The sequence below is a fragment of the Ruditapes philippinarum genome, unplaced genomic scaffold (genome assembly GCF_026571515.1).
Source record: "Ruditapes philippinarum isolate M1 unplaced genomic scaffold, ASM2657151v2 ctg9370_1_1_1_1, whole genome shotgun sequence".
In the NCBI taxonomy this organism is placed as follows: Eukaryota; Metazoa; Mollusca; class Bivalvia; order Venerida; family Veneridae; genus Ruditapes; species Ruditapes philippinarum.
In genome coordinates this window covers 43074-66336 of record NW_026856884.1, presented here as the reverse complement: position 1 = coordinate 66336, position 23263 = coordinate 43074, and the positions used below count along the sequence as shown (strand labels likewise).

General features: G+C 33.3%; 1 protein-coding gene across 1 annotated transcript in view; it reads right to left on the bottom strand.

The window, feature by feature from the left end:
• Positions 1-9427: 9427 nt before the first annotated feature.
• Positions 9428-23263, bottom strand: part of LOC132748004 (ATP-dependent RNA helicase DDX54-like) — a 27995-nt gene continuing 14159 nt past the window's right edge. The window contains exons 12-19 of the mRNA XM_060737543.1: positions 20285-20420; positions 18344-18417; positions 16968-17159; positions 14566-14735; positions 12597-12701; positions 12074-12180; positions 10495-10626; positions 9428-9709 (exon numbers count right to left, since the gene is read on the bottom strand). Of these exons, the coding sequence (XP_060593526.1) occupies positions 9630-9709; positions 10495-10626; positions 12074-12180; positions 12597-12701; positions 14566-14735; positions 16968-17159; positions 18344-18417; positions 20285-20420 (996 nt within the window). The 3' untranslated portion in view covers positions 9428-9629. The remainder of the gene's footprint in view (positions 9710-10494; positions 10627-12073; positions 12181-12596; positions 12702-14565; positions 14736-16967; positions 17160-18343; positions 18418-20284; positions 20421-23263) is intronic.

Here is a 23263-nt window from a genome sequence, read left to right as displayed (position 1 = left end):
ATTTTTTTAAAAAGTTTATCCAAATATAGGAATCTATATAAAGAATATGAATATGCAATAACAGTGACTGTGAAATGAAAAAATTAACAAAACATTTGTGAAACTCTTAACAAATGACCTGACCCACTGCATCTTTCAAACAAGAAGTAAGGTTTATATTCAAAACAGTTTCAGTTTTTTTTAAAAACCTAAAAAAACGGATTAGTGTCCAACAGTTTTGTTTAAATATTCAGTTACTCAATGATAAGACTTTGTCATATGACAATATTTTTTCCAGATTTTGACAAATCGGATGTTCGAGAATTCAACAGAAGGTCGCAGTCAATTCCGCACTAAATCCATATCATTACGAAGCTTGCCTACTGTGTGAATCGTGTTTTATACAGCTTTCATTCCACACAGATCTGTCCACGTGTTATCCACGTGTTGTGTGAAATTATAATATATGTGATAATATTTCGTGCCATTGTTTTGAAAGTTTATTTTCTACAGATATGTAAGGCCTAGTATGTCACGTGATAAGAGTGTTTTTATCATAGGTGATATCTAGATATCTTTTTGTAATTTTTCATTCGTAAGTTTTATGAAGTTTGTCACAGAGAGGTGTTTTCTTCTTAAATAGATGTACAATTCCTTTATTTTCTGTAACAGAGTGATAGTGTTTGAAAATGTACATGAATCTCCTACTTGTACAGAAAGAACTAATGTGTGCTTTTGATTTGTAAACAACTTGTATTTTAAAGTGTTAACACGTGTTGGATAATTGTTGGCTGAACTACACAAATGTAGTATCATGAGAGTGTTAATTAAATGATATGCGTAGTTTAGTGAATTTAAATTAGAAAATGTGGTGTGCAACAATTAATCGGATTTTTTTTCGTGAAAAACGTTTACATTAAAAATTTATTTCATTCTTTGACGTTTACGTTATATTTATCAAAGGCGACAGTGTATGAAAATAAGATGGTGAAAACGCTAATTTGGCTATCATAATTTGGCTAATGTATAAAGTGCACGTTGCTTGTGTGTGAAAGAATGTTACATCATTGACATTAAACATGTGATATTAAACACGTGACATTAAACACGTGACTTTAAACACGTGGCATAAACACGGTACATAACCAATATGAAGTAAGACATCTTTATTTTTGTATTTATTCGCAAAGGATGATACCGACAACGAAGTTTACTTGTTAATATTTGTGTGTAGATCTATATGTAATGTAAATAGTTTACTTTCTTAAGCTTCTCTACATTACAGTATTGAAAAAACGGATGGAATTGATTAATTCCTCAGCATTTTCATAAATTGCGCCAATGTTGTCAATGTAATTTAAATGTTTTTATTTACTTATTTTATTTTTATTATTATTATTTTGCAAAACCGGTATTTTGTGAAAGATAACTCTGTTATCTTTTTGTATGATTCATTATGTTAATTATTGAAACATGTAAGGGAATTAGCCCTTATTTTATATAACTTGCCCTTATGTTTGATGTTATATGACCCGCGAAGTTTCTGCTCTTTACAAATTTAGGGCATGTGCTAACATTGAATGAAGTATTCTCGAACATGTTGAATTCAATGTTAGAACAGTTTGAAACGACCCATTCAATCAAATCAATTACAGTAACATCGTTTTTGTCTCATTTGACACAAAAAACACCTTCTTATCCAATGATGTTGAAGTTCTAATCCATCAATAAAACAAGCTAACTTTCTTAAATGGATTTGTCCAGCTTCTATCATTAAAACAGTTCATTATAGTTTGTGCCATCCAAAATGAAAATGAAAACGAGGTTGAACCATAAATAAACCATTTTTGTACACTAAAAAAGGCACCCACGCGATTTTTCATTAAAATGTCTTCTTTTCTTGTAAAAGCAATGTTTGATTTATCTACGGCAAGTCTCTGTTGTTTATCTTTCGTAGCCATTGCCGGAGTACACTTCATTTTGAAGATGAACGAGAGGAATCACATGTCATGTTTCTAACTGGTTAAAAAATCAAACTTATGGAGCCAGCAGTACGAGCTGACCTAGCTGACAAAGCCTTATAATCAATTCCGGTTCCAGCAAGCTGACCCGAAGTCTGGTTCCCTGCAAGTATTTAATATGGAACGGGGAAGGAATTCCAGACTAGCTGACTTGGCCCTCTACCGGTGGCAAAGTCTAATAATAACTTCCTGTTCCGGGTTAAGTAATAAAACAGCTCCGAGTTATAAAATGTTTCTGTTGGAATCAACTGTATTAATTGTCCAATAGGTTTATACAATAAGAGAGTTCAAAGTTAAATGAAAGTCTCATTAAGTGCTTGAAACGTACAATGTAAATCATTCTGATTTTTTTTTATTTGTAGAGAATAAAACCCAGATACTTATTAAATAGTTTTATTAAGAAATAAGTAATAGTTAACTGTAAATGTAAATGAAAGCGTGAGTGTAATTCTTCTACCTCATTGTCTATGTACCTCATTTATTAGAGCAACGACACTATGCTCCTCGTAGCCGTTTTCAAACATTTCTGAACAGGGAAGGTCCCTTTTAAAATTTATCACGAGGGCTTGCACAGTTTTCTATCTTTAAAGCAGCACGTCCCAAGGTTCATGCTATTTTTCAAGAAAATTTTGAAAATGTATTTAAAAGTTAAATTCTTTGAAGTAACCAAAAGGAAGCATTTTACATATTACAAACAGCAGTCATAACACACGTAAATTACCAAAATTTTGTCAAAATATTTTAAAAGCCTATACTGCGTTAGTAACACAGTAGAATTTTTTTTTTTAAAAATACTGAAAAAATCAATCATTAACCGCACATAACATGTTAAGTATTACTTAAATCTTGAATCTTTTTACTTTTCCTAAAATCTAAGAACATTTCGTCTCATGTTTGATTTTATGGAAAAAGTTTGGCTCATCTGTGAGGCATGCAGCTTTAACATAAAATATATTGAAATCGATGTAATTATTTCTTTTAAATCTATTTTTCTAGTCTTGTTATATTTCAAACACTGCTTACTTGTGTATATATTACACTTCTTTCAATTAGATTATACTTTTTCATTTTTGGGATCTTAAACAATGTTCGACATCACGTGTTGTTTTTTTTTCATGATAAGATATACATTTAAACTTACTTAATTGGGTCATGTAAGAGCGGGAAAATGTTCATATGCAGCCATCCTCATTTAATCAAAAAATACACGTACATGTATTACTATTGCATTATTGGGTGTTTATGTGTGATATTCTTTTATCAATATAAAGACACTTCTAAACAATTATAATATATATAATATATTATATAAAATGTACTTATAAATGAAATATTGATGAAATAAAATATGAATTTTCATTTTCCGTATTTTCGCTGTAAATCTTTATTTTCTACTGCAGTGAAACATATTTTCCGTATTTTCAACTCGGGTCTTGCCAGACTAATTCTAAATTCAGCCAATACACAAAACTTTGAGGAAGCTTCAAATATGATGTAAAAAAATAGAAATATATATAATAAACAGAAAATTCAAGTTTTTTTTTATAACAAATTTTTTTTATCTTAAATTGAAAAAATTATTATATTTCACTCGGGCAAACCCCCCCCCCCAATTTTCTTTTTGGGAAAAATTTTTAAATGTCACAAAATTCTAAAAAAATAAAAATTGTATTTAAATTGAATTCCTCTATAAATTTAAATATAAATCTATATTAGACGTTTTAGTATTTTTTAGTAAAATAAAAAATACTCAAAAAACCAAAAACCCAGACGATTTTATCATAAAAATGGCATGTTTTAAAGGTTTAAAATTATAAGAAATAAATTTTTAAACATGTAAAATGTTATTTTAAATCTATTCTTCTATTTTCCATAAAATCGTGTTTTCAAAAAATTTTGAATAAAAATTTTTTCTTGTTGATGATTGTTTTTAAATTCTTCTATAAAAATTTTTCGGGGGAAATGTGTCCCCAAAAAAATTTACAAATCCCATATTTGAAAAGAAGATAAACTATACAGTATAATCACTAATTGGGTTATACGACATAATCAGGATGATTAAATTTGCTGGTTAGCACTAAGTTCCGTTTTTCACTAAATTTAACCCTTGAAAAATGCTTTGGGGTGAGTAGAGGGGGGTTTGGGTTTGGGCAAAATGTTTTTTTCTTTTTATTAACCTATGCAGTCATCACAATTGATATAATCTATACAAGTCTGGAGTGTTATTGGTAAACACTACAGTAATGTAAAATTATTATGTTTTGTTAGGCGACTTAATTCAACCATCGCATAAAACTCCGATATTCAGTTAATTTTTGCTTTGAGAACTTTGTCAAGTACCTTCCTTAGTAAAAATGTGGGGGGATAATTACACTTGGTTTTTATGAAACAAATTCGATACATTTATGGCTAAAAATGTTTTAGACTATTTTTACGGGCACCTGTCATTTTTAATTTTCTCTGTCTGACAATTTATTTACCTAAAAAGCTATTTCCAAAACTTTTAAAATAAACAAATAAATTCTTAACTGAAATGAATTGTTCCATGTACCAATAATGATCGCGGTTGATTAAAACATGCTTTCTTTATAAAATACACTAGGGAAAATAATTTCGATGGATCTGTGCGAAACGGGCACTCCTTCATTATGTGATATGATTTGCAGTTGTTTCGCACTAAACCCTCGACGCAGTATAAATTTCAACATGTCTAAATATATTTATTGTGTCAGTAAAAAATTATACTAGAAAATATTGTGATTATTACGCGCTGATTAGCAAATAAATGTGAAATTAATAAATAAATTATATATGGTTTTGCGGTATGTAAAATTTTAGGCAAACTCTGCAATTGTTCAATCCCCAGTTGGGAAAATTTACCGTGTGTCTAAACGATTTGAAAATTTTTAAACCCCCAAAACCATTGGGAAAACACGTATTAAAAAAATTTATTTCTTCATTTTGAAAAGTTATTTTTTGGGAAGAAACTTTCGATCTGGGAAAGGGAAAACATAAAAAATATCTTTATTGTAATTTTAAAATTTTTAACCTTTCGAGAATTAAAATCAATAATCTTGTAAAAAGTAAGATATAAATTTGGGGAAAAAATATGAAAAATATAAAACTGGGGGAAAAAGAGTAAAATTTAAACTGGTGGGAAGAGTGACAATATAATCTGGTGGAAGAAAAGTGAAGATAATAACTGGGTTTAAAGAGTTAAAAATATAATCTGGGTTTAAAAGATTAAAATATAAACTGGTTTAAAGGGGAGTTAAAATATAATCTGGGTTAAAGAGAGTGAAAATTAATCTGGGTTTAAAAGAGTTTAAAATACAAACGTAAAAAATTCTGGTGGAAGAGAGTGAAGAATAAATCTGGTTGAAGGGAGTTAATGATAATCTGGTTGAAGAGATGGAGATATAATCGGGAAGAGAGTTAAAGATATATTTTTGAAGAGAGTTAAGATAATATATCTGGTTTAAGAGATGAAGATAAATCTGGGTTGAAGATTTAAATATAATCTGGGAAGAGATCAAGATATTAAATCTGGTGGAAGAGGTGAAATATAATCTGGTGGAAAAGGGAGTGAAAATATAATCTGGGAAGAGAGTCAACATATTCGGAGTGGAAAGAGATGAAGATTAATAATATGCTGGTGGAAGATATGAAATATAAAATCTGGATGGAAGAGAGTTCAATATATAAATCTGGTGGATAGAGAATCGAAAAGAATAACTCCGGTGGAAAGATGAAGATATAATCTGGTGGAAGAGAGGAGAAGATATAATCTTTGTGAAGAGAGTCAATGATATAATCTGATGAATTGAGATTCAAGTTATAATCCCGGTGGAAAGATCCCAAGATAAATCTGATGGGGAAAGAGATGAAATTATATCTGCTGGAAAACAGTCGAAGATAGAATCTGGTGAAAGAGAGTCAAAGATATAATCTGGTGGAAGAGAATAAAAATATAATCTGGTGGAAGAGAAGGTGAAGATATAATCTGTGGAAGAGAATAAAGATATTAATCCGGTGGAAGAGAGTCAAGATTAATCGATGGGAAAGATTTCAAGATATAATCTTGGTCGAAAGAGAGTCAAGAATATAAATCTGGGTGGCAGACTTTCAAGAATATAATTCTGGTGGAAGAGAGTGAAATATAATTTGGTGGAAAAGAGAGTGTAACGATATAATCCTATACGAGAGAGTAAATATATAATCCGGTAACCGAGAGTAAAGATATAAACCGGTAAAAACGGGAAATTAAAATTAATTCCCGGGAACGGGGGTGAAGATATAATCTTTTAATCTAGAAGAAAAGAGTAAAGACAATGTTGATAGATGATAAAATGATGTAACTAAAACGTAAACATATGTTTTTTCCATGTTAATAAAAAAATAGTCTAACATTGGGGGAAAGAGCACAATGATGTAAAGGAACTAAATTAAAATTTAAACAGTACGTCAAATAGATATAAAATTCTTAATGAAATAAGGAAGTTATTTAAAATCCCCTGGGAAAAGTTATCAGAGGATTAGAATAATAACATAGGGCTTTTTGTTTGCGATACATTTAGCCCCTTAATTAAAAACAAAAAGTCCAGAAATCCATTTTTTTTTTTTAAATTAAACGTGTTTGAATTTTTTAAAATAATGGATTGCCACTTTTATTGTTAGTATGAAGAAAGTAGCGCTTAATGTACAGTAATGTGTCTGAAAGGTAGCAAAATGTAAACAAAGTAGTATTTTGACTTCAATATAAAATACTAATTCACTTTAATTGCCAAAGAGAAAATGAAGCAAACGATAATTCATGTAAATGACTAATGAGTATTTTTTGGTAACTGTTATAAGATACCAAAAATAAAAGGTTTTTGAGAAATGAAAATGATAGTATTAATGGGGGCAGGTTTTGGTCACGATGTTAATATTTGATTCAGATTCTTAAAACATTAAAATAAAACCTATAATTAAAACACTATATTCAGGGACAAAAATGTTATAACATAAGAATAGTTTTCCTTTTTTAAAATGTTAAAGTACTAAAAACCCCAGAGTCCCCCCATTCTATCCCTCTTTTATATTAAGAAGTCCGGGTGAAGGCCTCTAGCCAATGATTAAGTATCCATCCAAAAAAAAGATAAAAAACTCATTTTTGAAAACGTCGCTTTTCATTGGGGATAATAGGGGGATTTTATAAATTTTAAATTCATGGACTGTTTTTTATGAAGAAAATCTTTTTTTTCCCTACAAAATAAAGTTTGCAGTAATATAAATTCGTTATAAAGATTTTTTGACAGGAGTTATATGACCCTATATAAACAGTAATTGTTATTTGCAATATAACCTCGACTAACTGCTCTGGTTAACCGTTTATAGAAGGCCATATAACATGTCTAAGTTTTTTTTTATAACTAATACCCTCGACTGTTATAAAGTTATAAATAACTTTAGCTAAAGCAATGCACAGGGAAAAAAATGTCCTTAATAAAACAGCACAGTTGTCTTAAAATATGAAACAATAATGCAGCACATATCATGTTTACATCACGGATATTTTGCCAGCTTGGATTGAAAGTGCCAGTATACTGTAGAGCAAAGACAGTCTGCACATCCATGTTCATATTCTGTACGAGGGGCATATCTTAAATAGTGGCAACAACTCAATTTAACCATGATTTGCACGTGAAAATACATGTATAATATACCGTTGGAAAGATTATTGATTTTTTTTCTTACCAGCAGACTATTTTCGCACGATTTTCACGTGCAATAAAATTTTAGCGTACAGCTTAAATATACATGTGGTTTTTTTTACATGTATAAATATACCGTTGGAAAGATTATTGATTTTTTTACTTACAGCAAGACATGCTAATTTTCGCATACAAATTTTCATCGTGCAAAAAATTTAGCAATGTCACTTAAAACATGTGGTTTTTTTACATGTATAAATAATACCGAGTTGGGGGAAGATTAATGATTTTCTTACCAAAACCCAGCAAGACTATTTTCGCAACGATTTATCACGTGCAATAAAAATTTTAGCAGATCATTTAAATAAATGTGGTTTTTTTTCATGCTACATATACCGTTGGAAAAATTATTGATTTTTTTCTACCCAGCAGACTATTTTCGCACGATTTTCACGTGCAATAAAATTTTAGCGTGTCACTTAAATACATGTGGATTTTTACATGTATAATATACCGTTGGAAAGATTATTGATTTTTTTTTTACCAGCAGACTATTTTCGCACGATTTTCACGTGCAATAAAATTTTAGCATGTCACTTAAATATATGTGTTTTTTTACATGTATAATATACCGTTGGAAAGATTATTGTTTTTTTTCTTACCAGCAGACTATTTTCGCACGATTTTCACGTGCAATAAAATTTTAGCATGTCACTTAAATATATGTGTTTTTTTTACATGTATAATATACCGTTGGAAAGATTATTGATTTTTTTCTACACAGCAGATTATTTTCGCACGATTTTCACGTGCAATAAAATTTTAGCAGGTCATTTAAATACATGTGGTTTTGTATACTGGTTGTAAACATGACTGAGAAACATTGTGATTTGAGAGAGGAGCAAAGAGCTTATTGCAAAATTCGTGGGCGTCAGAAATAAAAACGGGTCTAGATTTAGTTTATGTAGAAAATGTCCTTCCATATCATACAATCGTTAGACGGGTGTAATGTATAACTATGATAAGGATAATTCCCGTCCTGGGCGGTCAATTTCCGCTACCTAGGAAAAAAGACCTCAGTTCAAGCTTATTAAAGGGGACCTGAGAATTGACGATTTGCTCCATCCCGCTTAGCAGCTAAATCCTGACGTCTCACCTTGTGACTTTTGGTTAAATTCATACATCAAATCTTGCCTTCGCGGTCCCGTAGTGCCGTTGGAAGCGCTTTCTACCAATCAGGCAATGTATTAAACAGAATACCCAAAGAACAGTTCAAAAATGCTTTTTCAGAATGAATTCTTAGGCTGGAAAAGTGTACAAGAGGTCCATGGTAAATATTTTGAAGGACTCTACTAAGTAATCATTTTTCACTAGTACGACTTTTTAGTTGCCACTAATTAAAATATGTCCCTCTTAATTCTGGTTACAATGGTACATTAAGTTACAGTCAGCAGGTTAGAGTTGATCTCCTGTTTAACCATTCCTTTAAATATTAAGTTAGCTCTTGCCAGAAGCTTACTCATTATCTACATTAATTTTATATCATATTAGCATGACATAGCATGTGTATAGATGCAAGTTTTTTCCCCCTTTATATTTTAACTTAAAAGAACAACAAATCAAATATTTTGGTGGCCATTTCCAAATTTTAATTGTTTTGTCTTTGTTATAACAAAAATTGCACAAACAAGAATTAAAATTTCTTTTATTTGAATTTAAATATTACATGATGCGCATGTATATGAACGAACTAAAGCGAACATAAAAACAGGACATCCCAACATATGCAATAATCCGGTATGGATCTTCATCTTTATTTTTTAGATTTATGTTTAGCTTTGTTGACCTGGTGTTTTCTTTGTCTCTGTGATTGGAAAGCTTCTTTTCTTTGCTTTTAGTTTTCTTGCTTTTTTGCAATTTGCTCAGAGTCTCTTTAATTCTGAAGACCCTTTTTCTTAAATTTTATCTCTTTTGTTGCCTTGGGTAACCAATATAATGATCCTTTAACATGTCCTGAAAAAGTATTGGGGGGGAAATTATAAAATATGATAGTATTGTCCCAAACAGTTTACACACAGAAAAGGTAAATTTTCAGTGTTTTAATGTTAAAACAACATACATGTAAATGTAATATATTAAGTTTTCACGGGATTTGATGTAGCACGAGACTCGTATTATTGGGTACTTAACGTTTCCATGTGTGCCTTGAATTTCATTGATGAGACCAAATTCAACTAATCATTACAATTTTTTATTTTGAATGAGGTCAAAGATTTTTCATTTCACCGCTAAGCATGACCTGCACAAACAAAATACGAGAGTAAGTCAGTAATAGAATTGCACCTTATAATAGTGATAGAGTACATAACAAAAATATTACATTTGGCATTTTGGACACTTTAAAAGTGAAAAAAATAAAATGGAAAAGTATATTTTCTTTCACATAGTTAAGTTTTTTTAAATAGTTTAATTCTTACTTACATTAGTTCTCAGTTAAGCTTTTACTTTTAACTAAATGAAGTTGTTATTGAGTTGAGCTTTTACTTAGTTATGTTTTGTGGCGACGTGGCCATGCAGTTAACACATCAAAGGATTGCTGGTCGCATGGGTTCAAACCCTGCAAAAGGCAAGCCGTTGTTTCTTTGACCAAGAAACTTTACACTCAATGCTTAGTACTGGTTGGTTACAGGAACGGATTCAAGAGAATGTTTCAATAAGCTTATAGCTTCCAGCACAATCAAACTAAAATAAATTAGTATAAACTAACTTAGTTATGTTTACATATACTAATTACTTACTTCTGTTATACTCTGTAACACCTAGTACAGCTAGTTTATTTTTCGTTCTATTCTGTTTGTCAGACAGATCATCGTCTTCGTCTTTCTCTACCTGTGTGTCTGTCTTACTTTTCTTCACCCATTCTTTATATGTATCAAATGTTAAGGTGTCAAAATAATGAAATATCTGTGGTAATGATAAACAAGTGAAATATTCAGATCAACATAAAATAAACTAGTAAGATATGGAAGATTAAAATAAAACAAGAGGGACATGATGGCCCTGAAATTGCTCACCTGTATATAGGCCCTTGGGGCTGGGCTAATTTTAAACTAGGGGCGTCTTTTTTTAACCAACTTGGTAGACACCCATTAGAAGATGCTTCATGCTAAATATCTAAGCTCTAGCTCTTTGGGGTTTTTAAAAGAAGATTTTTTAAAGTTTTTACTATAGACATATAAGGAAAATCAGATCCCGGGACAGGGCCAATTTAACCCTAGGGCTTTTATTTGAACAAATTTGGTACACACTCACTAGAAGATGTTTCATGCCTAATATCTAAGCTCTAGCTCTATGGGTTGATATTTGAAAAGAAGATTTTCTAAGTTTTTACATTACGTAGACATTTTAAGGAAAAATCAAGTACCCTGGGCGGGGTCAATTTTGGATTCCCAGGGCATTTAATTTAACAACTTGGTAAACAACTCACCGGGGAAGATGTTTTCATGGGCTTATTATCTAAGCTGTAAGCTCTTTGGTTTTTTTTTTAAAAGAAGATTTTTAAAGTTTTCACTATATACATATAAGGAAAATCCAATGACCCCCCCCCTCCCCCCCCCCCCGCCGGGGCATTGGCCAAATTTGACCCCAGGGCTTTTATTTGAACAAACTTGGTAGTCACTCATGAGACAATGTTTCATGCCAAATATTTAGGCTCAAGCTCTTTTTGTTTTTTAAAAGAAGATTTTTTAAGATTTTATTATATACATATAAGGAAAAGCAATGACCCCCTGGGGCTGGGCCAATTTTGACCCCATGGCTTTTATTTGAACAAACTTGATAGACACTCATTAGCAGATGTTTCGTGCCAAATATCTAAGCTCTAACTTTTTGGGTTTTTATATGTCATCCGAGTATCTTCATCACTTGAAATCACTCTAACAGGCTGGAATCCATCATACTGGTAAGAGGGTCAAATTTAAACCTGGTTACCATGACCAAATGTGTAACCTTGACTACATGGGTAAATTTGACAAAATAAGTAACATTGACCACAATAATGGATAACCTTGACCACATAGGTTTCCTACGTCACATGACCAGATGGATTTTCTTGACCACACTTGTAACCTTGGCCAGATGGGTTTCATTGACCACATGGATAACCTTTACACATGGGTAACTATGGCCACATGGGTAGCCTTGATCACAGATGTAACCTTGACTACATGGTAACCTTGACCAGATGGGTAACCTTGACCAGATAGGTAACCTTGACCAGATGCGTAAACTTGGCCAGATTGGTAACCATGACACATAGGTAACCTTGGACACATGGATTTCCTTGACCACATGGGTAGAGAGAAATAAAAGGATATGCATTAGATTTGTAGGAGGCAGGTATCAAAGCTCCACTCTCTGTCCGTATCTTCTTCTTCTTTGGATCTTCATTACTTTCTCTCACATACTTCTTTTTCTTTCTATCCCTGGAATAAATACAATGTACATGTATTAAAATAATGATGTATCGTTGGTCTGGTTTAGATAAGCATTAGTAAGATATAATTTTAATATACAGGTATGCTTGAACCCTTTGTTTAATTTTCAATGAGAAATGATAATAAGAAAGCATACTTTCTTTCAGTAATAACACGTTTCAAAAGGTTTCCACTGTACAAGCTGTTTTTGATATACTGATATATCATTGAATTTGGATTTCAATATCTCAAAACAAAATTTTTCACCAATAACAATCCTGTCATGTCATGTGTAATATGCTTACCATTCTAAAGGTCAAGTGTAATATATTGACCATTTTAAAGTTCATGTGTAATATACTAACAATTTTTAAGGTCATGTGTAATATACTAACCATTTTAAAGGTCAAGTGTAATATACTAACCATTTTAAAGCATTATTTCTCTTTCTAGCTATACTTTCATCATCACCAGTAAGATCTAACATTGCTCCTGATGCTTCTCTGTCAAAACTACTTCCTAGTCGTAATCTGTAACACAGTAAACTTACATGTATTTGTGTGTATATATATATACATTGTATATAAGTTAAATTATATTACAAGATGGTGAGTGTTTTATTTCATGCTTTAGAATACTGCTTTTGAAGCTCACAAGATGGAATAAAATTTCGTCATATAAAAAAACAAAAACAAAATTTAATATCCTCTTTGAAATAAAGAAGTTTATACAATAATGATACCAGTCTTTACAGTTCCCATAAATTTAGCAATACTTAGCTATTTCATATTCATAGTTGCCCATATTCAGTTACAAACCTTGCAAGTTGGTTTATAACAGTATACCCTGTTCTTATCACCAGTAATTATGTTATTAAAGCATATAAAACAAGAGCCCGGTTTGAGCCGGGTGATGCTCCCCGAATAGGTTTTGGACACAGGAAAGTACACCTCTTGTAGTTTCAGAGTTATGTCCATGGAAAAAGTTCAAAGGGCAATAATTCCAAAATTAGGCAAGGCAGAGTAACAGTTCTTTGCACTGCACTTCTAATCAATGTGATCTATCAACCTACAAAGTTTCTTGATGATATCTCTTATGATTTCCGAGTTATGTCCTGGACAATTCAAAAAGTAAAAATAAACAAAGGGCAATAACTCCAGAATTAGGCAAGGTAGAGTTGCCCTCTACCACTGTATGAAGTTTCAACAAATTATCTCCAAGGGTTTTCAAGTTATGTTCCGGACAAAGTTCAAAGTATTACAATTAACAAAGGGCAATAACTCCAAAATTAAGATGAAAAGAGTTATTGTTCTTTTGCACTGCACCTCTACTCAATGAGATCTATTTACCTACAATGTTTCATGTTGATATCTCTTATAGTTTTAGAGTTATGCCCCGGACAAGATTTTTCTATAAGGGGAGATAATTCAAAAACAAGTCAAAATAGAGTTATGGTTCTTTGACACTGCACTCCCCCTTGATGCCCTCTACCACTGTATGAAGTTTCAACAAATTATCTCCAAGGGTTTTCAAGTTATGTTCCGGACAAAGTTCAAGTTCATAGTATTAAAATAAACAAAGGGCAATAACTCCAAAATTAGGACAAAAAGAGTTATTGTTCTTATGCACTGCACATCTACGCATTGAGATCTATTCACCTACAAAGTTTCATGTTGATATCTCTTACAGTTTTAGAGTTATGCCCCGGACAAGATTTTTCTATAAGGGGAAATAATTCAAAAACCGGGCAAAATAGAGTTATGGTTCTTTGACACTGCACTCCCCCTCGATGCCCTCTACCACTGTATGAAGTTTCAACAAATTATCTCCAAGGGTTTTCAAGTTATGTTCCGGACAAAGTTCAAAGTATTAAAATTAACAAAGGGCAATAACTCCAAAATTAAGATGAAAAGAGTTATTGTTCTTATGCACTGCACATCTACCCATTGAGATCTATTCACCTACAAAGTTTCATATTGATATCTCTTATAGTTTTAGAGTTATGCCCTGGACAAGATTTTTCTATAAGGGGAGATAATTCAAAAACCGGGCAAAATAGAGTTATGGTTCTTTGACACTGCACTCCCCCTTGCTGCCCTCTACCACTGTATGAAGTTTCAACAAATTATCTCCAAGGGTTTTCAAGTTATGCTCCGGACAAGACAACAGACGGACGGACTGACAGACGGACGGACGGACAGACGGACAAGGCGCCGACTGTATGCTCCCCCGAAATTTTTCGGGGAGCATAAAAATATTTATACAAATGTATACAGTATTAATACAAGTGTATAAAGTACTTATATGAATGTATACAGTATTTATACGAATGTATACAGTATTTATATTAGTGTATACAGTATTTATATGAGTATATATACAGTATTGTTTTACCCTTGTTCTGTCTGATAATCTGAAGGTCTATATGATACATAGTTCTCCTCATCTCTCACTCCCTCTTTTTCCTTCCTTTTTCTCTTCTTGCCCACTTGTAAACTGGCTTCTGATTGGTTCTTCTCACTAGCTTTTGAGAGCTTTCCACCAATCACAACACTAAATGCATTCTACAAATCAAAACAAAATTATGCTCATTTTTTTCATTGTCAAGTAGAAGTGAACTGACAATTCATTTCAAAACACTGACTGTTAAAATGGTGGTTGATCAACACTTGATATTGGAAAATGTTTCAGATAGAGTTTACCTCGGGCAGATAAATGTACTGACTCTTAAAATTCTACTTCACATATACAATAACCAATACAAGGCGTTTTTGTGGGAGTGGGGTAGCCTACCGTAGGGGAATTGTTTCTAAACTAGAAATGTGTCATCATGCCACGGATGCCCCCGCATGCAGCCAAAATTTCAGATTTCCAAAAACATATCCATTTGTCAAATTTGAGTAGAATGTGTTGTACCATTTGGGAAATTATAAACGGAAACTGAAAATTTCATATTACTTTCAAAGTGAAAGGGGCATAACTCTGCCAAAAATCATTGAACCATGACCAACTTTGAACTTGACTTGCGCATTCCTTCGACGCATCCATATGTCAAGTTTGAGTTGAATGTGTTGTACCGTTGGGGAGATAATGAACGGAAACTGAAAATTTCATATATTTTCAAAGTAAAAGGGACATAACTCTGCCAAAAGTCATCGAACCATGACCAAATTCGAACTTGACCTGTATTTTCTCATGACATATCCATATGTCAAATTTGAGTTGAATGTGTGCAACCGTTCTTAAGATAATGAACGGAAACTGATGATGACGGAATGACAGAATGACGGAAGGACGGAATGACGGAACAGGGTAACACTATATACCCCGGCCATTACATGGCGGGTGCATAAAAACAAACACTGTTTATAATATATGGCAAAAATCATCTTTATTGGTGAAAGAAGATTCATGGTCCTAATTTATGTATTAATGCACTAACAGGATGGTATCATAACTTTACAAATTAAAACTAGAACTGCCACTATCATGGCGTGAATACCCCCGCATACCACTTTGTCAGAATCAACAGTGGCCATTTAGAGCTCAAATACAACCTCCCTGCCAAATCTGAGGTTACTAAGCCAGTGCATTGCTAAGTTATGTATTCTACATGCTTCAAATGTGAAAATGTCAAAATCAATACATTGCGGACAGGACATTCTTTAGCAATTAAGAAGAAAAGCTTTTTTGTCAAGGTCCCTGTGACCTTGACCTTTGACCCAGTGACCTCAAAATCAATAGGGGTCACCTTATAGTCATGATCAACATCCATGCCAAATATGAAGACTGTGGGTCAAAGGAATCTTAAGTTAATGGGTGGACAAACTTTTTGAAGTCAAAGTCCCTATGACCTTGACCTTTGATCCAGTGACCTCAAAATCAAAAGGGGTCATCTACTAATCATGATCAACATCCATGCCAAATATGAAGACTGTGGGTCAAAGGAATCTAAAGTTATTGGGCAGACAAACTTTTTGAAGTCAAAGTCCCTGTGACCTGGTGACCTCAAAATCAATAGGGGTCATCTACTAATCATGACTAACCTCCATGCCAAATATGAAGACTGTGGGTCAAAGGAATCTTACGTTATTGGGCGGACAAGCTTTTTGAAGTCAAGGCCCCTGTGACCTTGACCTTTGACCTGGTGACCTCAAAGTCAATAGGGGTCATCTACTAATCATGACTTGCCTCCATGCCAAATATGAAGACTGTGGGTCAAAGTTATCTTAAGTTAATGGGCGGACAAGCTTTTTGAAGTCAAGGCCCCTGTGACCTTGACCTTTGACCGGGTGACCTCAAAATCAATAGGGGTCATCTACTAATCATGACTTACCTCCATGCCAAATATGAAGACTGTGGGTCAAAGGAATCTTAAGTTATTGGGCGGACAAGCTTTTTGAAGTCAAGGCCCCTGTGACCTTGACCTTTGACCTAGTGACCTCAAAATCAATAGGGGTCATCTACTTATCATGACTAACCTCCATGCCAAATATGACGACTGTAGGTCAAAGGAATCTTACGTTATTGGGCGGACAAGCTTTTTGAACTTGACCTTTGACCTAGTGACCTCAAAATCAATAGGGGTCATCTACTAATCATGACTAACCTCCATGCCAAATATGAAGACTAAGGGTCAAAGGAATCTTAAGTTATTGGGCGGACAAGAAAAAAACGACGGACGGCCGGACAAGCTGATTCCAGTATACCCCCCTTACAACTTTGTTGTGCGGGGGTATAATAAGTGATGTAAATGAGAAAACCATACTCCTTAAAATCTAAAAATAGAAAGTTACCTCAATGTCAGCATCATCAGCTGTTTCCTGTTGACTGGTTCCCACAAATTCCTCTTTATTACTGCCGGGTTCAAGTCGATTCTCTTCGGCATGCCTTACTTTACTCTCCACCACTTTATCATGCCAATTTCTCTTCTTTTTCATCACATTAAAACTACTGTTCTTTGCAGTTGAATTTATCTCAAAAATCGTCTAGAAACAAAAAATATATTCAGTAATATAAATGTCTGATCTAATCTTAGAAATAAATACTTTCTATTTTACCTTCTTCTGTTTGCAGCTGTGTAAATCAAGACGTTGTTGACCAGACCAGCCTGGATGCTTTCCAATCAGCTCTGGCCAGCCAACATATAAACTACTAATCACGGAGTTGTTTTTACTCTTTTAATAGAACCTGTAAATAGGGAAACTTTTTATTTTTATTTTGGAAAACAGTCAGTCCTGCCTGCTACGTATGTATATACAGTTTTTTTACCCAATTGCGAGTATACTCCTTGCGGAGTGATGCAATCACTTGAGATGATGAAATCATTTTTTTTTTACCTTATTCAAGGTGTAAATGTCTGTTCTAATCTTATATTTGGATATATGATCAATGGTGCAGCCGAGTAAATCTTTTTTACCTTATTCACTGATGTAAATGACTGTTGTAATCTTATTTTTGGATACATGGACAATACATAGTTTTTATTTTACCTTCTCTTTTCATTAAAGTTAATATCACACTATGAAAATGACATAAATTTTAATACTTTATAAATGTTAATTCTGGGTATAAGAGAAACTGGCCGATAACATAGCAAACTTGACCCTTTAAGTGCTGGAACCAAAATCGTTTAGCCTTTGCCACAAGTATAGAGCAAGATCAGCCTGCACATCCGTGCAGTCTGACCAGGCTCTATATTGTTGGCTGACAAACTTTAAATTTTCAAACTGATATCCCTAAAATTGATAAAGGACAGTCCCAAAATGGAAGTGGGACAAGTCCATTTAAAATATTGGGCATGTTCAAGTGTAACCTTCTGTAGATTAATATCCTCTTTTACAAGAATGGTATCATAAAATTTTCCCATTGACCCATTTGGCCCGTATGATTATTCCGAGTGTAGGACAAAAACCCTTCCGGACAAAAGCTCTCTCGGTCAAAATGACAATGCGGACAGTATTTGTACGCTTTGTCATTTTTGGATTGGGGGGCTTTTGTCCGGGAGGGCTTTTGTCTGTTTCCCAATTATTACGGTGCCCAGTATAAAGAAACTTATATACAACAACATTTACAAGCAGACCTCTATTGTATTGTCAACTTGTCAAAATATTAACCTCTTTGACAATCAATTTAGGAGTGGTGTTTGGGATAATAATGAGAGCATACTTACTGTGTTAGACTTGTACGACTTTAATGCATTCAGAAGATTAAGTCTTTCTGCTTCGGAGCTGTCTGTATCTAAACCTGTAAATATATATTATACCTTCAAATAGACCTATAGTAACATTAACATATAGTCATATAAACCCATAGTCTCATAAACTTTTAGTCACATAAACCTAAAATATTGATACAAAATGACTAAGTGTGATCTTCACCTTGACCTGAGAAAGGTCAAACCTGCGCTTTGCACATTGTCTTATTATGGTATACATTTCTACTGAGTAATTACAATTTCCTTCCATTGATTTAAAAGATACAGACCGAACACAAAAACCTGATAACGGACAGACAACCAGGGGCATAACAATATATGCCAAAATACTTTTGGGCGTATAAAATGAAAACAAGAAACATGGCAATGCCATGAAACCAGGTTTTCAATTATCACCATTGTAGATAAATATGTTGTATTTGAAAACAATGTAACTATGTGCAATGTAAAACATGAATAATGTAGGAGGAATTTCCACAGAGGAAATGTTCACTATAATTATATTCTGTATAAGGAAAAAAAACAAAGGGCCATAATTAAATAAAAAAATTATTCAATCACAAAACCCCGACAATATGCGCCAGGGCACTGGATGACAAAGCTACTGTGAAAGTTTGAACAAAATCCGTTGAGAAATGTAGGAGTTCAGCACAGAAGAATTTTTTCACTATATTTTCTGTATAAGGAAAAATAACAAAAGGCCATAATTAGGTCAAATATTATCCAATCACAAAACCCCGATAATGTGCGCCAGGGCACTTGATAACAAAGCTTCTGTGAAAGTTTGGTCAAAATCTGTTGAGAAATGTAGGAGAAGTTGCGCATGGTAAAAATTGTTCACTATATAATCTGTATAAGGAAAAAAAACAAAGGGCCATAATTAGGTCAAATATTATACAATCACAAAACCCTGACAATATGCCCTAAGGCACTTGATGACAAAGCCTCTGTGAAAGTTTGGTCAAATTCCGTTGAGAAATGTAGGAGGAGTTGCGCACAGAAAATTGTTCACTATATATCCTATATTGGGAAAAAAACAAAGGGCCATAATTAGGTCAAATATTATCCAATCACAAAACCCCGACAATATGCGCCAGGGCACTTGATGACAAAGCTTCTGTGAAAGTTTGGTCAAAATCTGTTGAAAAATGTAGGAGGAGTTGTGCACAGAAGAAATTGTTTACGCCCGCCCGCTCGCCCGCCGACATACCTCAAGCTAATAACCAGTATTTTCCTTCGGAAAACCTGGTTAAAAACGGAACATAAATTTGTAACATTATTTTCATCTACAATCAAGTAAACTCCTAGTTATAATGATCCATGTATTGTAATTTAATTATTAATTGTTTTGTAATTTCAATAGTTCTTGTTTGCAGTTGACATTGCCCTAACTGCATAGCAGGAGACACAAAAATTATTTACACTACAAAACACATTTATTCAAGGGCGATAAAAATCCTTCAACCGAAAAACCTGTGTAATATGCGCAAGTACTGGAGCTACAGATCAATCCTGTAAAATTTCATTGAAACTGTATTAGTGGTATAAGAGAAGTAGTCTGTACAAATTTTAAAAATTAAAATCATTAAAGGGACATAATTCTGACCAAAATCAAAAATCATTAAATAAAATGCAAATAAAACAAGACATAGTATTGACCATTACTGTTAAGTTTTGATGAAATTGCATCTGAAGAGTAGTCCAAACAAGTAGCTGGTAATTGAGGGGCCATAACTTAGCCAAAAATCTTTCAAGCAGAAAACCTGTGATATATATGAAAGTACTTGAGCTACCAATCACGCCTGTTAAATGTCAATGAAATTGATGTTTCTGTTTAATGCTATCATAATGACTCCTTATGGTAATAGTATGATATTTCATGATTAAAATAATTACCGAACATTGGATGTGTGCCGATATGTTGACCTAGTTTCTCCATTTCTTTGACTCGTTTCACCGATTCAGGGGCAGATGGCGGTCTTGATCGTATATAATGACCATACGCATTACTGCATACTTTGACCATAGCTTTCTGAAATAAATCAACATCAAAAAAGTAAACAAGATGTTTAATGTCAATGTGTCTAATCTGTTAGTAAATAACAAGATTATAGTTACCATTGATGGGTCAAGGTCATATTTCAATAACTCAAAAGTGAAGCTTTTGTCCAGAGGTGTGTTGTGTCTTAATTACAAACAAATACCTATATAATCAGTTCAATAAAAACAAACGCTTTTCTTAAGCTTTCGACGTTTAGTCTTCCTCAGAAAAAATTGATGTTTATAAAATAACAAATGACAAATGACGCAATGTCTGTTTAACTATACGTTAAACAGAATGTGACGTTAACGCGGGAATAAAGAACTTTATTAAATAAATACAGAATCTTTCATGAATATAAATACAGCAATATACAATAAATTACACATATAATATGGATCTGCACGTGATACAAAAATTCTCATAATTAATAATAATAAAAAAACCTTGATACGAGAAAAAACATACTACTGGTTGGGGACCCACAAAACCGGACAACCACCAAACCCGGACGGCCCCGAAAATGCTTGATTTAGAATTTTCTTTGTTCAGTGGTTGTCAGTCACTTTTTTATCAACAATAAATGCATGTTTCTTCTATAATTAAGTAAATAAATTTATTTCAACCTCCGTAAATGGTAATATTTTAATGTCTATTTCAAGAATGTTGACGTTGAAATTTGGGGGTCAAAAAAGCAATGCTTGACCTCATATAACAGCAATAATTATTTGCAAAGTAAACAATAGAATATCCAAAACATCAGCATTTGCTGCTGAAATATTGTGTGTCATGTTATAAAAAAACAAGATTGCATTTGAGAAAAATGCTATGCCACCGCCTGGCTCAAATTTCATAGCTGTACATCAAAGGACAAGAAAGTAGGTCACATCATCAAAATCTAGGTCAAAGTTCAATTTTACAACTAAAACTGTGCACATGGTCAAAATGTCATTGCTGTACATCAAAGGACAAGAAAGTAGGTCATTGTCCCCTTGGGCAAGGCATAATTTTAACCCAAGGGTTTAATAACAATCTTGATACAGGTCCACCAAACAACATTTTAAGTCAAAAATCTAAGCTATAGCTTTCTCCCATTCAGAAAATATTTGTTTTATTTTCTGTTTTTACTACATGTACATAATGAGAATCACTGCCCCCGGGCAGGGCCAATTTTTGACATTTGAACAACTTTGGTAGAGGACCTATAGATGATATCATATATCAAACATCAAAGCTCTATGCCTTGAACCTTCAGACAAATATTTTTTTTTTCACTATATGTACATAATGAAAATCAATGACCCCCGGGGCGGAACCAATTTTGACCCCAGGGCTATAATTTGAACAATCTTGCTAGAGGTTCACTACACAATGTTTCATGCAAAATATCTTAACTCTATCCTTTGTAAATTTAGAGAAGATGATTTTTTAAGTTTTAACTATATACATATAAGATATACCTATGGCTCCCAAGGGCGGGGCTAACTTTGACACAAGAGGCAAAATTTGAACAACTTTGGTAGAGTACCTTTAGATGATATTATTTAAACAATTATTAAAGCTCTAAGCCTTGTACCTTCAGATTAAATAACATTTTTTTATTTTTTACTATATGTATATATTGAAATCAATGACCCCCAGGGCGGGGGCAATTTCGACCCCAAGGCTATAATTTGAACAATCTTGCTAGAGGTTTACAACACAATGTTTCATGCAAAATATCTAACCTCCAGCATTTGTCAATTGCTAGAAGAATTTTTTTAAAGTTTTTACTATATACATATAAGGAAAACCAATGACCCCTGGGGCAGGGCCGATTTTGACCCCAGGGCTATAATTTGAATAATCTGGGTAGAGGTCTACCAGACAATGCCTTATGCAAAATATCTTAGCTCTAGGCCTTTTGGGTCTTTACAAGAAGGTATTTTAAGTTTTTACTATATGTACATTAGTGAAAATCAATGACCCCGGGGCGGGGCCGATTTTGACCCAAGGGCTATAATTTGAACAATCTTGGTAAGGGTCTACCAGATGATGCCTTATGCAAAATATCTAAGCTCTAGGCCTTTTGGGTTTTTACAAGAAGGTATTTTAAGTTTTTACTATATGTACATATAGTGAAAATCAATGACCCCCGGGGCGGGGCCGATTTTGACCCCAAGGCTATAATTTGAACAATCTGGGTAGAGGTCTACCAGACAATGCCTTATGCAAAATATCTTAGCTCTAGGCCTTTTGTGTCTTTACAAGAAGGTGTTTTAAGTTTTTACTATATGTACACATAGTGAAAATCAATGACCCCGGGGCAGGGCCGATTTTGACCCAAGAGCTATAATTTGAACAATCTTGGTAAGGGTCTACCAGATGATGCCTTTTGCAAAATATCTAAGCTCTAGGCCTTTTGGGTTTTTACAAGAAGGTATTTTAAGTTTTTACTATATGTACATATAGTGAAAATCAATGACCCCCGGGGCGGGGCCAATTTTGACCCCAGGGCTATAATTTGAACAATCTTGTTAGAGGTCTACCAGACAATGCCTTATGCAAAATATCTAAGCTCTAGGCCTTTTGGGTCTTTACAAGAAGATTTTTTAAATTCATTCTTATAATTCCTTTTGGTTGCCATGGCAACCAGATTTCTGCATGAAATGAAATTCTTTGAACAACTTTGGAAGCCCTTCACCCAAGGAACAATCCTGCCAAGTTTGGTTGAAATTGGACTACTGGTTTTTCACAAGAAGATTTTTTAAGTTCACTATATAATCTATATAACACACACACACACACACAAACAAACACACAGGTGAATCGCTATATGCCACCGCATCGCAGAT